The sequence below is a fragment of the Thermobia domestica genome, chromosome 14 (genome assembly GCF_964235325.1).
Source record: "Thermobia domestica chromosome 14, izTheDome1.hap1.1, whole genome shotgun sequence".
NCBI classification, from domain to species: domain Eukaryota; kingdom Metazoa; phylum Arthropoda; class Insecta; order Zygentoma; family Lepismatidae; genus Thermobia; species Thermobia domestica.
In genome coordinates, this window is record NC_137467.1 from 170,457,239 (window position 1) to 170,472,975 (window position 15,737).

At 36.5% G+C, this 15,737-nt stretch overlaps 1 protein-coding gene across 5 annotated transcripts in view; it reads right to left on the reverse strand.

The window, feature by feature from the left end:
- The window catches only part of LOC145670463 (alpha-N-acetylgalactosaminidase), a 97,981-nt gene that overhangs the window by 36,016 nt on the left and 46,228 nt on the right, over window positions 1-15,737 (reverse strand). For all 5 annotated transcript variants that reach the window (XM_081739169.1, XM_081739172.1, XM_081739173.1 and 2 more), the window contains exons 2-3: window positions 13,192-13,357; window positions 4,192-4,366 (exon numbers count right to left, since the gene is read on the reverse strand). In XM_081739169.1, the coding sequence (XP_081595295.1) occupies window positions 4,192-4,366; window positions 13,192-13,343 (327 nt within the window). In that variant the 5' untranslated portion in view covers window positions 13,344-13,357. The remainder of the gene's footprint in view (window positions 1-4,191; window positions 4,367-13,191; window positions 13,358-15,737) is intronic.

Here is a 15,737-nt window from a genome sequence, read left to right on the forward strand (position 1 = left end):
TTATATGAAACTGTGGTTTTCGCTGAGAGGCCTTATTCTGCCACACAATACAACATTGCTACACACAAATCTGTAAGGACACGCAAATCAGCTAGTAAAAAGCTGAACGTATCTTCTTGGAACATTCACGAATCTCGCTTCACGTACCAAAAGTTCTGCACATAATCTAATTGAAGCTCTAATTAACGTGCACATTCCTCTAGAGGCTAGAAAAAGTATCCTTTAGAAACTTTCTCGAGAAATACGCAAAACAAAGAGTTCCAAGTGGACCGTCTTTGAGAAAGACTTATGTTGATAGCGCGGAGCTTATCAAAGTATAAAACAGTCTATAAAGTTCAGAGGACGTCCTGGACACGGCGTAACATGATTTCTAATAGTTGCTGATATGTTTCCATGGGGATCTGACACAATATATTCCTATTAGCATCTCACAATGAGCCCATAGATATCGGTGCAGTAGTCATAGTGCGAAGAGCTCGTTCCACATCATTCTATAAATCTTCTATAGGATTAAGATCCGGTGTCTTAAAGGGGTTCTGCTTGTTACGATTAATTATTATCATTGTATTAAAATCTATTTGTAAATGAAACCCCCTTTCAGAAAGTAGATTAGATCCTTACCCCACTAATTTGCTACTCTTGAAAAAAAAGTATTTTTGGAAATAAGGCTAAAGGAAATTAAAGTAGTATTATATGGAAAGTATCAATTGCTCCATTACACGTAGTGCAAAAGTAAACTTGTATTTCGGTGGATTTGTCCAGTGGTTCCTCCTTATATATATTAAAAAAAAAAAAAAAAAAATGTTTTGAAGGTAGGAGCTAGGGCTGGTTTACCGAGGTATAGGTTTGCATGTTGCACTAAATTATGTATGTTGTGGTTATTCGCAACATGATGCAGCTCCGAGGAATGTTCCTTAAACCAAGCAAGTACGGTCCTGAGTTGGTGGCACTGTACATTGTCGTCATGGAAAATGCAGTGTTCGTGTGAGGTAGAAGGTTGCATTTTAGGGTGTACATGATCCTGTAACACCAGCACACCAACTGTCACACTGTGGTTAATGCACACCAACTGGCACAATCGGTGTTCCAAACAGAAGCATCCCCAAACCATACAGACACCCCCATCTGCCTGTACAGTACTCACCATGCACGAGAGGTCCATAGAGTCGTGCTGTTGACGCCTTACATGCACATTTGCACACGCCCGTCGGAGAGGAGTAGCACAAACCATGATTTATCGGACCAAAATACCCTTTCCCCATCATCTACGGTCCAGTTGGCGTGTTCCTGTGCCCAAGCGCGATGAAGTCGACGGTGGACGAGTGTGTCGTCTGCTGTGGAACTTCATGCGTGCCGATGTACGCTGTATAGTTGCGTGAGATATGGGTGTTGCACATCCACCACTGTATTAGTCACGTAATACCCGGACACTGATGGTTCGTTTGGCTGTCACGAGCTATTTGACGCGACGCTCGCCCCATGTTTTAAACTTCCGTACGCCCCTGAGTTCCATCTCTTGGAGTTTGTTACCAAATTTTCTTCACACTTCTTGAACATCTTCACTACACAGGAACGGATGCATCCAACAACTATTGATGTCCGCGTTACTGACGCATCTATTGCTCTGGTACCCACAATCATGTCCTATTGGAATGTGGATAAATCCTGCCCACTTCCCATTATAACAGTGTGCTGTCTGCCAACATGTAGCCTCGAGTGTGTTCTTTCTCTGCAATACAACCATTCGGAGTGGTATGTAATCAGGTAAGCTGCTGGCCACACTTTCTTGTGTGGAGGGGTCGTCGCAATTCAGTGAGCACTCAGTGTATATGGTACACATATTGAGCAGGCATGAGCAATGAAAAAAACACATTTACAAAAATATGCATAAAAATAAAGCACTTATAGTGACCATACATATTATACCTATACTGCTAATATTAAGAGGATGAATAATTTATTTTAGCCTTTAGACATACAGTCATAAAACATGTTTATAAACGAGAGACACAGTGGAGACAATTCTTTCATTGGAAAGATCTCTTGACCTTGTACTACTGTTGATCTTTGCGTTTCACCTACTGCCCACGTTAATTCTTCCCATTTTACCAGAATAAATGTGGAAAGTTTTAATATAAAAAGCAACTCTTAAAACTGCTTTATGCCCTGGACACCTTGATCTTTTTCTAAATGGTCATTTGCAACCAAAGTGCACACGGACTCACGAACATCAATGAGAATCATGCCACCTTAGCCTTGTTAGCCTCAATAAGCCTTGCATATTCATTTACCTTATTGGGCTGAGCTTCGCAAACTTCAACGGGGCAATGTGATCATTATTGTCAGTCAGAGTCATGCTAACTCAAACACTTCTCGATGCTCGAGCACGGACTCGCTAGCCTTGATGAGGTTCTCGCCCATTTACATCATTGGGCTTGCGCAGGCACTCACTAATCTCAATGGGGTTCGCCTCGCTCAGACTCGCCTCTGGCTTGCTATCGACTTACAGCATTCATTCTCACAGTGCTCAGCTATTCAGTTTAAGGCCGATTGAACCCGACAGCAAAATTCATGAGTTCGATATCTAACGTCATTCGTATTCATTGTACAGTCAGCGACAAAAGTTCTTTCAGTTTGGTAAAATTTATTTTGGGAGTAACAGTGATATGGTTGGAACGTACAACGGAAGTACGGTTGGAAAGTAGAGAAAATTACATTCTTTTTAATTTACTGAAATTATCCTTCCATTCTGAAGTTATTTACAAAACTAATTTCATCAAACGGGATTTTTTTTTTTTAAGCGGTAATCTCCAGCCTCTTCCACTTCAAAAACGAACTAGTATAGTATAAATCGATTGGTTTTATCATACTAGATATGCCATGGTCATATCAAGCCCTTGACCCCCAAAGCTTTCTAAGAGGCGAGTGCTGTCTATTCTGTTGTCACGTTAAACAGTATGTTACACTCATACACCCTCAGCGTTAAAAAATGCATGCTCGATTACAAACAAGTAAACACACACAAAAATTTCACATCAATATCAATGGGTTTTCTCGGAGGTTCTCCCATTTGAGCCCACGTTATAATTCCAATTATTTAATAATCAATCCCTTTCATTAATCAACCATATCCTTTAATCTTAAGAATATAATCGTGGGACGTAAAGCTGGAAAGTTTAATCTCAGTTCACTTTTTCATACAGACAGTGGCGGCGATAACGGTAGACCCCTCGTGTGAGAGGGCTCCGAACTTTAGGGGCACCCTCAAGTTGATTCGGATAGAGCTTGTCATTTATGTTCTGTGGGGTTGGCTCAGTGTCCTTTCCGCAGGATGAGAATATAGGATGAAACGAGAGAACCCCGGAAAAAAAAAAAACGGCAAAAATGTTGTCATATACGAACTCTCATGACCTGAGATCCAACCAGGAATCCCTTGTACCAGAAGTGGTCCTCTACCACTCAGCCACTGTACCTTTCAAGTAGGAAATGTTAAGCCATCATTATAATAGAAATTTTGCCAAGATATAGAAGGCCAATTTTTATTTGATTTTCGAAGGGAAGTAGAGGGCCAATTATCTGGTTTAAACGCACTAGTTCAAGCCAGTTTCTCCTTTGTATTCCTATTTCTGTGAGATCCATCTTCATATTGTTCTCCCACCTACGCCTAGGTCTTCCTAATGCTCGTTTTCCGATTGAATTTCTAGTCAAAAATTTTGAAAACGTTCCTATTTTCTTTCATTCTGGCTACATGACCTGCCCAACTCCTGACCCTCCTAGACTTCATGACTAACAATGTTTGGTAAACGGTATAAATCATGTGGTTCCTCGTTTTTGAAGTTTCCGCCATTCCCAATTCCCGTTCCTCTTCGGTCCGAATATTCGTCTCAGAAACTTGTTCTCAAATACTTTTGGTCTAAGTTCTTCTCTTAGAGTAAGCGACCATATTTCACAATACAGAACAACCGGCACAATTACAGTTTCATGTATTTTAAGCTTCAAAGTCCTCGATAGGTTTCGCGATGACAAAAATTTTGAACTGAATAATAATAAGAATTCTCTCCTCTTAGTCGAAAATTAATTTCTTCGTGAATATGGTTTTCATCTGTTAATACTGATCCTAGATATTTGAAAAGTATCCACTTTATCGAAAGTATAATTTGATATTTTAAAAATAGACAACAGCGTACTTACATAATTAGCTAAATCCTTCATCCCAAAAGGGAATCGTTCTCTATCAGGTTGCAACCTGCCATGAATATCTCGCTCTTTTTCCAGCCAGCAATCATCAACGTTGATATACCGATACCCGGCAGCTGCATAGCCTTCAGACACTACTAAGTCTGCCATTAGCCGAAACAATCGGTCGCTAGAAAAAAAAAAATTTAAAAAAATAAACAATCAACATAATCAGTAAAATAAAAAAATAAACAATCAACATAATCAGTAAAATCAGTATTTTTAATTATTACAAACTATTTACTGAGGTAATGCTTTTTACTATTTAATTTTTTCAACATATTACCAGCAAGCATGGCTATGCTTTTTTTTTTTTTTTTTTTTTTTTGTGCAGGCTTACTTTTGGCGCACTACTAGAAACAACTGTTGAAAAATTATAATTCTTTCACTAATTTCTTTCTAATTGGCTCCTAAATTATTTGCGCTAGGCGACATGAAAATATCTCACTTGGCATAGATAAAATTCTAGAGGGCCATTAGAAGTGTTTCAGCAAATGAAGAAAATACTCTTGGTTACTATTTTCGTCATTTAGTGAAACATTAGAGCACATTGAGTCTTACAAATTGGTTATTAATACTGAACTGCTAAACCCAAGAGTGTAAATAGCCAAATATCTTCGCAATTTAACTTAGTAAATATCCTGATGAAGAGCACTCGTGCATTATACCGGAAATATCCATGAGAACACATATTGAGTAACTTAATTTTTAATTTATAATCGAAAAAAAAAGAAAAGAAAAGAAAAAAGAAACCTTTTCGCTGAAAACGTAAAATATTTATTCTGCTTTCTTCTTAGTATTTGAAAAAACATAAAATTAGTGGTTCCAGTAGATAAATTCAGGGTCCTTTTCGCAAAGTGGCCCAACTTGTGTTAAGGTCTGAGTTCATGGATTTTGTAACGGTGAAATCGTCATTACTGAAGATAAAAATTTATATTTTTATGTACGAATTTTCATTTATGTATTTTCTCGATTTCATGACTTTTTTTTATCTGTTTTTATATAATTATAATTTTTGATAATAATCGACTAATTTTCCTTTGCCCTTAATTTTATCCATTACATTTTAGATTAACTTGCACAACTGAAGACAATTCTTATTTCATTATAGTCAAAATTGATATTTTTATTTTTATTTTCATCCAACTATTTTAAATTTAATATTTTTTTTCTTTTTACTTTAGTTTTCAGTTAGTTATCCACATTAAAAAAAAAATAATAATTTTCCAACAATGGCTTTATCGTTATTCTATTTTGAATGTTTTAAAAGATTGGATGTTGGAATCTCGTCGTATTTGGCTTAACAAATGTGTTTTTACTTAATTTGTCACTTCCATCAGAGTCTAAAATTTCCGACCTACGAAAAACCTTTCTTAAAAAAAAAAAAAAAAAAAAAAAAAAAAAAAAAAAAAAAAAAAAAAAATCTAGTGAAGATTGGCTCTTTATCGAAGACAATAAATGTTCCGAAACACACTTCATCTTACGTAGCTGAAAGCTTGATCCTAAGAAAAGTGTTAGCATGATGGCTACCAGAGTGCATCACATCACTAAAAGTATCATCATATTGACACTTTGAATGAAATTTTTAGAATTATTGAGAAATCAGAAAACACAGTGACTGGCGAAGAGATGAGGATGCATAATTGAAGGGGTAATTTGAATAAGGGCGTATCGACCTATTTCCTGTAAAATGAGATATACATATTTTCTGCAAGTTTAAGCAAGTCCGCATATGTCTAGGTGGTGTTAAGGTAATATCTCTGCTCCGTAGCGAACGCCTGTCTCCAAAAATAGTATGTGAATACGTTGGTTAGTTGTATAAGGGCGTTTGTTTATCTGCTCTCCTGAAAAATTGAAGAATTGCTAGTTACGCCCTTATCCAAATTTACCCCTCAATTATGGACCCTAAATAAAGATAGATTAACTACTGTATAAGCAGAAACTCTCCTCCGCGCCCAAAAGACTGGAAGATCAAAATTTTACATTAGGGATACCCAGAATCGGTTCCTGGTGGATCCGGTTTTCGGGTCTGAACGGATCCGGTTCCGGGACCGGTTTTTCGGATCCAGGTCTGGAACCGGTTCTTCAGATCCAGGTCTGGAACCTGTTCTGAAAATCGGATCTTCAAGAACCGGTTTCTCGCGGAACCGGTTCCGCTGGAACCGAAAATTTGTGACCATCCCTAAGCTAAACCCGAGCTGCTGGTAGGCTGTGAACAGTGTGCTAGATGAAATGGTGGAAGCGACAGACAGGCGCCCAGGCGGCGGCCGCTTGTCTTATTTGGCTAAATAAACTGGGTAACTGGCCAACTCATTTGGCTAAACACCCACTGGTGAACGAAATTTTTTTCTGGGTGCACAAGCAGGTCTGGGCGGGGGGGGGGTCACAAGCGCATGGTCCTCTTTGCAGTGTTTTGAAGATTAACTTTGTGCCTCCTTTACGGGTCTTTGGGGGCTTTCGGATCAAGGTCTGGAACCGGTTCCTAAGATCCGGTTCTGGAACCTGGTTTTCAGATCCAGATCTGAAACCGGTTAATAAAATCCGGTTCTGGAACCGGGTTTACAGATCCAGATCTGGAACCGGTTCCTTAGATCCGGTTCTGGAACCGGGTTTTCGGATCCAGGTTTGGAACTAGTTCCAGAACCGAATCTCCGAGAACCGGTGCCGCGAGGACCGGAACTTTGTGGCCATCCCTATTTTACATGGAAGCTGTTAGAGACTTTCTTGGGGACTCTTTACTTATAACATTCTATCCCACAAACACTACAACGAACGCTGCATAGCATCGTATCCTTGAACTTTGAGCTGTATCAAGACACTTACGAGAAAACAGAAAAAGAGAAACTAACAGCAAGTACTGGATAAATAAGCTACACAACAACGCATCACCGCATACGTCTCACATTGCTAAACTTGCCACAAAGCGAATAGAAATTCACAGCACCTGGATTCTAGTGATTATTTGTCTTGATTTTTGGAGTTCATGTTAAAGGAACAGGGATTCGGCGGCGGCTAAATCATGCCGTACCATACGATTTAATTTGTCGTACCATAAATACTTCCACAAATTCGAATTTTGTGGAAGCCATCCATACGGAAAGAGCGTGTTCTTAACAGATTGGGAAAGCATAAAACAAACTGAAGTTTCTTGACCCTGTGCAACTTCGTGTTTACATGTATTTCTGATTTACCATACGCATTGCCTTGGGTTTTTCTTATATTCCGCATTATACTAATATAAGGGGACGAAAGTTCATGAAATTTGATCTTTTTTCTGGTACAATGTCCATCAAATACACACAATATTACACTTCGTTCTGAAACAAAAAATGGTAATTTTTAAAACACATATTCTTTGCATAAATTGCCAATTTTCAGCTTTTAAGTATTTTTTTTCATTTTTTCTTTTAATTTTATTGATTTATTTATTTAATTTTTTTGACATATTCTTTAAGTTTCTGTAATTTTTTCGTAATTTTTGGTAAGCTGCTTTTTTTTTTTCTAATATGCTGGTAATATGCTCCAAACTTTCACATGTTCTCATAGGATGGCAATTTATAAGCAAAAGAAAAAGGATCTGAACTACAGATAATAGTTTTTGTTCCTATGTTTTCAAGACAAGGTAATGTTCTCCAATCACTTGCAAAGTGGAAAAAGCTGGAATTTTCATTCTCATTAAATATTTCCAAAATTAATTTACATACATATATATAGAGAGAGAATAATTTCTGACGCTTAAATTTGTTTCTTTTTTGACGTGTATTATGGTGGAAAGAGGTAACGTGCCTAAAAACTCCCCTCCCCCCTCCCGAATGTGTCCCAGATTTTCTCTTTCCGATTTTTTCATATACAAGTTGTTTAATTCTAAACAATAATTAGAGGATTTACGTGGCGGCACTATTTCTTTACTTTTCCAGTAACGCACAAGACACACAAACAACATGCTACATAGTATGCAGAGATGCGGGAAGCTAGTGAATTTTACGATGAATAATTTACTGGATTTATCTTATTCATTAAATTGCTTACATTGATATTTTCTTTGGTCATTTTCATTTAAAATCAAACTTACAAATTACAATTGAAGAAACTCCGTCACTTTTTTTCTGGTATCGCGGATATGATGTCCCTCATTTGGTGTGTTTGTTGTATTCTTATAAAGTTGTAGTTTCAAATTTATTCATCATTTTCTACAATTTTTGATAATTTTTCCACGTTTTTTAGGGCATTTTATGAACCATATATCTATATCTTTTTGGTCATGAATTTCTGCTCCTAATATATCTTACTCATCACTATGTTATATATGTGGTAAGTAAGATACAAATAACATATTTTGAAATTTGTACAATACATAACACGTTTGCACAAGAGGTCATGTATCACAATTAAAGTACACCATTCGGCACTACTGGTAGAACCAGTTGATGGCATAATTGTATTGTTGTATGGTATGTATATTTGTGGCACTGTTATATTATAGTCTGTTTCAGGTAACCTGATAGGAAACTCCCCTACCTCCCACCACTTCAGAAGGGAAAAGCAAGTTGTTGACCTTCACAGGGAGGGAAGCTTTTCTAACAGACACAATCGTGTAAACTTTAAATTCGTATGTCAATTCGCTCGCACCTGATGCTGAGAAAGTACCGCTGTTACTTTTAGCTATCAACCCCAAGTAACAAATAATTACTGTTTTTAATGTTTATATTTAAGAAACGTATTGCTTATTATTTATCTACTAAAATTTACCCTACTGTAAAACATTTTATTGTCTTAACGAATATTGAAGACATTAAAATCAATAAGCTCAATCCGCACATATTTTGAATGAATGTGGAAGTTGGGATCCCTAACACGAATAGAAGAACGGGAACTGAAGAGTTTCGAAAATAAAATGTTAATAGAAATATTTGGATCGGAAAAGGCAAATCTTCAGGTGAATTAAAACGCTAAACAAGCTTTTATTTCACAAAAACTACAAGTCAGCGAGTATTATAGAAATAGTAAAGTTAATACATATGGAAAATATGCACTAAATCACCAAGTCCTATTCAAATAGCTTATGAGAAAGAGATTATTAGGTAGTCGAAGGTGAAGGCTTCTGGACAATGCAAGGCAGGATTTTGGTACGATAGTGGATAGCAAACATGGTACATTGACTTTTCACAGGTTAAAATCTAATGGAAAAATTTGTTTCTGCTGAGATGAGCCTTACATCTCTTTAATCCAAAACGTTCGTTATTTTTGTATAATTGAACGAACTATTTCTTTCTTATACACTAATAAACTCTTGTTACAACATTAGAGTAGTCGCTAATGCTCTCGCAGTCCCGGGTTCGATTCCCGGTGGGAGCACTTGGTCGAAAAAGTATAAAAGCTTTTTCAGGCTAATTATCCTGAATGAGGTTTTCCTGGATTTTCTTCATTGACACCAGGCAAATGTCGGGGTGGTACCTCACTTATAGGTCCCAGGCCGCTTCTATCTTTCCCCAGTTCTTTCTTCCTTTCCTTCCCCGGATAGAGTGCTCGCCGAGGGACATCATCCCTCATACAGGATGGGCTAAATGGCCACAAATGCCGAAAGACCAGAAATATAAATCCGAAATCCTAAAATCCTACAACATTAGACTACCCTGTAGGCCATAATCGTCTCTCTCTTGCAAGTTAATTACTGCAAATAATTATTCCTATTAATGGACACCAATAATCTGACAATAATAAGTCTTTTTTTCTCCAAGAGAGGCTCAGCAAACAAATATTATTATTGGAACACTATTTTCAGTATATATATATATATATATATATATATATATATATATGTGTGTGTGTGTGTGTGTGTGTGTGTGTGTGTGTTTAATCATTTCAGGTTCTACTGTTATCATCTTAACTCTCTGATACTTTAGCCATACATATTCTACTTGGGTTTCGATTTTATATTATTATGAAATTATTGTATCAATACAGTCACTATTCATTCAATTACCAACCCTACCATCACTTGCCATTCCAACATTATGTCAGAACCCGTACTGCCAAAAGAAGAAAAATAAACAATGGAATTGTTCAATAAAATGTAAATTATAATAACACGTCTGTTATTTACCTCACTAGTACAAGTAATTGTAATTAAGTGTTAAAATACGGCGTGTTATCGTGAAAGTTGTAATTTACTACTTAGAGATATTTAGATACACTCTATACCTCCGTGTGAGGGGCTGATGGTAGAAGACGGAACACCAACGTTCACCTGTACTTGAGCGTGGTGAGGGTAAACATCTTCTTTTTCCTATCAGGTTATGTGGAACAGATTATAGTTATCGTGAAACATTTCCAGTCTGTGCAGTAATAAGATTTAAACTATGGCATTTTTATCCGAAATCCGACCAAGTTGGATTAGCGAGCAGTAATCTAGTTTCTAAGTGCAGAGTCATGTGAACCAGCTCAGCTGTTCTGTTGGATGAAGAACATCTCGATGGCGACCGGCGTGGATTGGGCACGAATATTTTCCACGGGTGGAATAACAACAAGCAATCTTCTGCGTCTTGGTCGGGCGCATGTTGTTGTCACTATTACAACCATACTACGGTGAATCAGTGTGTTTATAACAGTAGACGTGAGAGTATTCGAGTGATAGCCACCGAACTGAATGAGCTACGAAACAGCACAAACAATAGCTAAGGACTTGGAGTCCCACAAAGTGTGTGCTGATCCGACTTGGGCAGATTTGGGATGGTGAATGTCAACCTTATTCAGGGCCGGATTTAGCATTTTGGCGCCCCTAGGCCCAATATTTTTTCCGCCCCCTAGTCTGGTTAAAGTTACTTTCCTAAAAACCTTTATTAAAAAATTACAGTCAGTTCTCCCGTGTTTGAGATCAATGTTGTAACGAAGTTGATGCATAATGTTGAAAAATAGTTTAACTTTACCAACAATTATTTGTTCCAATGAACTTCAAAATCAGAATGCTTTATTAGCCTGATTTTTTAAAATCAATTCAAAAAATATGTTAAGTTATGGCTATTTATTTTTATTTCTAGATATTTTTTATTTTTTTCTCTCAGCCGTGCGCCCACTGGGAGCTTGCGCCCATAGGCCCGGGCCTACCGAGCCTATTGGGAAATCCGGCCCTGACCTTATTCCTGCAAAGACAGAAAACGTTTCAAAATGATTCTATACTAATGCCACAAGCATACATACTGCTACAACAATAGAATCCTACATCATCAATTGTTCCTACCAGGGATGCTGAAAGGGTTTCATTTGACCATCCTTTATAATCAAGCACAGATACATGGTGTAATCAAAAAGTACGGGAATGTAGTTGCACAGTGCATCCATTTCAACTAAGCCAGTTAACCTAAACCTTTCGTACAGTCAGTGTCGAGTTTGAACGAGTTGTGACATGTTAGCTTCTAGAGACAGAAGGGCGAAAGACGTGTTAAGAGTGTTTGTCGTGCGCCAACATTAAGTTTTGCTTTAAGCTGAAAAAAAAAAAAAGTGCCAAAAAGCTCACGAAATGTCAAAATTAGTGTATGGCGATGAAGCAGTGGCATTGAAGACTCTTTATAAGTGGTATGAGCAATTCAAAAGCGGCAAGGAGTCAGTTGGAAACGAGCAACGATCGAGACGTCCTTCGACGTCAAAAACAGATCAAAACGTGCAAAAAGTGGCACAGATGATTCAAAAGGCGAATGACTATTCGAGAGCTTTCTGAAGAACTAAGCATCTCGTATTGGTCCGTGAAAAGCATTTTAACAGCCGATTAAATGGACAAATGGCTTCCTTATTTGCCACGAAAACGCGCCATGCCACACCTTGCTTTTGATTCGTGAGTTTTTGGCCGAAAAAAAAAGACGGTATTCCTCTCTGTCTACATCCATCTTACTCAACAGATTTAGTACCATGCGATTTCTGTCTCTTCCCAAAAATTAAAACCGTGATTAATGGAAAACGTTTTGACACCATTCCTGACATTGACAGAACCATGAAAGAGCAGCTGACCGCATTTCCAAAAGTCTTCGACAAATGCTTAAAGTCATAGATTCAATGTTGGAGTAAGTGCATTGCTAGCCAAGGACAGTATTTTGAAAGAAATTAAATCCAATTCCATGTAAGCTTATTACTTTGTTTCTAATAAAATTATTCACCTGAAGGAGATTAAATCAAATTCCATGTAAGCTTATTACTTTGTTTCTAATAAAATTATTCACCTGAAGGAGATTAAATCAAATTCCATGTAAGCTTATTACTTTGTTTCTAATAAAATTATTCACCTGAAGGAGATTAAATCAAATTCCATGTAAGCTTATTACTTTGTTTCTAATAAAATTATTCACCTGAAGGAGATTAAATCAAATTCCATGTACGCTTATTACTTTGTTTCTAATAAAATTATTCACCTGAAGGAGATTAAATCAAATTCCATGTAAGCTTATTACTTTGTTTCTAATAAAATTATTCACCTGAAGGAGATTAAATCAAATTCCATGTAAGCTTATTACTTTGTTTCTAATAAAATTATTCACCTGAAGGAGATTAAATCAAATTCCATGTAAGCTTATTACTTTGTTTCTAATAAAATTATTCACCTGAAGGAGATTAAATCAAATTCCATGTAAGCTTATTACTTTGTTTCTAATAAAATTATTCACCTGAAGGAGATTAAATCAAATTCCATGTAAGCTTATTACTTTGTTTCTAATAAAATTATTCACCTGAAGGAGATTAAATCAAATTCCATGTAAGCTTATTACTTTGTTTCTAATAAAATTATTTACCTGAAGGAGATTAAATCAAATTCCATGTAAGCTTATTACTTTGTTTCTAATAGAACGATTCACCGTACTTTCTGATCATACCTCGTACTTTTGAAATATTTATACCCATAACAATTTCCAAATAGCCAATAAACAAGAGTAGAAGACTGTTTACTTAAAGCATTAGAAAACAGCTTACCTAATACAATTATCTGGATCATTTTTGCAGTCTGTATTACACCTAAACCTCTCCCAAGCTAGCCATCCCATCGGTGGAGTTCTCGCTAATCCATTTTCCAGGGACTGTACTACTGTTAGCAAACATGCTAACAAGCTCAATTCTTGAAACATTATGGGTTAATATTCTGTAAATATAGAAAAGTAACAATTACAATAAAATCAAAGTAATGTATTAGAACAAACTGTAATAGATTACCAAAAATTAAGAACAGAGGTACTAAAATGTAGTTGGTTGAATGTATATCAAAGTTCTGATGTAAATGTACCAATATTAGCATTTATTTCCACGCTGCAAAAAAGTATTAAAACGCTACAAAAAATAAATTAAAAAAAAACTATTCCAAAATTTCCTTAACAGATGACTTAATATTGCATATCCGAGAAAGAAACAAGTAAACTCTAAATAAAATATAAAGATTACTTTGAAATAAAAGAGCACTATAAGAAATACTTAAAAAATGTCAAAAAAGAGTATTATATAAAACATATTGCTAACTGTAAAAACAATCGAAGTAAACTGCGGGACGTAATATCAAATATAGTTGACAAAAATAAAAGTGTAAGCATAGAGCATTAAAGAAATACAAACAACTAAGGGTAATATTTTAGTACTTGATGCACTCAAATATTTCTGCGATATATGTGAAAGCTTTGTATAGAAAAATGTAAATTCAACCAAAATATATTAATATTTAAGAAAAAAGAAATAAAAATATGATGTTCATCCATTACTGAATAAAAATATCATTTTATATGAACTAATTAAAAACAGAAACGGCACCAGATATAGATGAAACAACAGCTAATATATTGAAAACTGCAAAAGAAAGCGTCGGGTGTTCTAAAAATGGCACCCACTCGGGACCTTATCTGAAGACAAGAATTGCACTATGTGGCAACGTCGCAAATAAAGAACCATAGATTATAGTATTCGCGCCGAGTCGTGAAGCTTGACCTAGATCTACCGATTTTACCACCCAATAGAACGCGAGGGTGTGTTCCAGTCGTCAACCCCCACCCATCAAATTTTGTCAGTATCTTCGCTCGCGCTACACGGAAAACATCTCCTGAGAGTACAGTATTGTCGGATTGGCGTGAAGTTCCGTTTTGTTAATTCTATTTTCTTGCGTTATATTTTCGTTGTTACTATTTGTGCTACTGTTACCATTTTAGAATAGTTGTTACAGTAGTTATTGTTTTAAATGCCTTTTTTATATACTCGTTTAGTATGTCTTAAAAGTTTGGCAACATTGTTGGTGAATTTCAGCTGTTCGACGTTTCCCCAAGTGTGCGCTCGGGAAGCGGCTCCACGAATTGTACCGAAGTTTTCCGATGTGTTGGAGCTCAAGCAAAATATTTCTATGATTGGTTTAGAGCCCAAGCTTCACGACTCGGCGCGAGTACTATAGATCTATTAATCTATCAAATAGATGCATTGATTCTTTCCACGTGGCAGCCAAAATCGACATAGATTGATACTAGCATCACTTATTAGGCCTAGTGTTGCAATCGATTCAACTGCTTGATGTATTTGTAGAGTGATGCTAATGATTCCAAGTTAATCTGCAACGTTGCCACATTGTTTTGATTCCTCATAGCGATTGAAGGAGGCCCCGTAGGACAAACCATCATATAACATTTTCGCTTTATTTTGACCTCTAGAATAGTGCTCTGTGGTCCGTGGGCGCCATTTTTAGAACACTCAATATATATGCTGCTTGCTTGAAGCGAACAGGATGTTTCAGTTGGCATTAACTCAGTTTCGAAGGTAAATATTTTAAACAACCGGTTCTAGTGAACCGGCTGCGTAACACCACTCCTTTTACCTTACGTACATTCGTGCATAGAAGTGTGTGTGTTTTTCCTCCCTTCTCATTAGAAAAAAAAATCCTGCGGGTGCTGTTCGTGTTACATTTACACAAATTGAGGAGATTTCTCTCCGTAAAAGTCTGCCCATAACAAGACCATAAATAGGCCAACTGACAAGACTTTTGGATCATATCGTACACCATGTTCAACAAAAAAGAAAGTGTATTTTGTTAGATAATCGATTATAACATGTTATATGTAATAACTAGACCTTCAGCGGAAAAGGAAATTGTATCCAATGTAGTGTCCTTGAGCTATATAAAAAAATAAATAACTCACACCAGAATTTCATTATACTTTCTGAGTTTCTTCCTATATATATTCTGTTGGCATTCCGTTTATAACCCTGAAATTTTATATCCTATTATTTTATGTTTATATAAATTCTGATATAAGAAACATTCGTACCGCCCACACATATACACATGTTAAATCTTCTGAAACATACAATCTTAGGCAATTACTGAGAAAATTTGCTGTGAATATTTACTGGGAAATTATTAAGCGTGTGTGAAAACAGGAAAGATTCGAGTAAAACTAAAACCAAACGTCACTGCAAACATTTGCTCTGTGTAGTCAAAGTAAGGCCGCGTGGTGGCTCAGAGATAAAGCGTTCACCTCTGATGCATGGTCCTT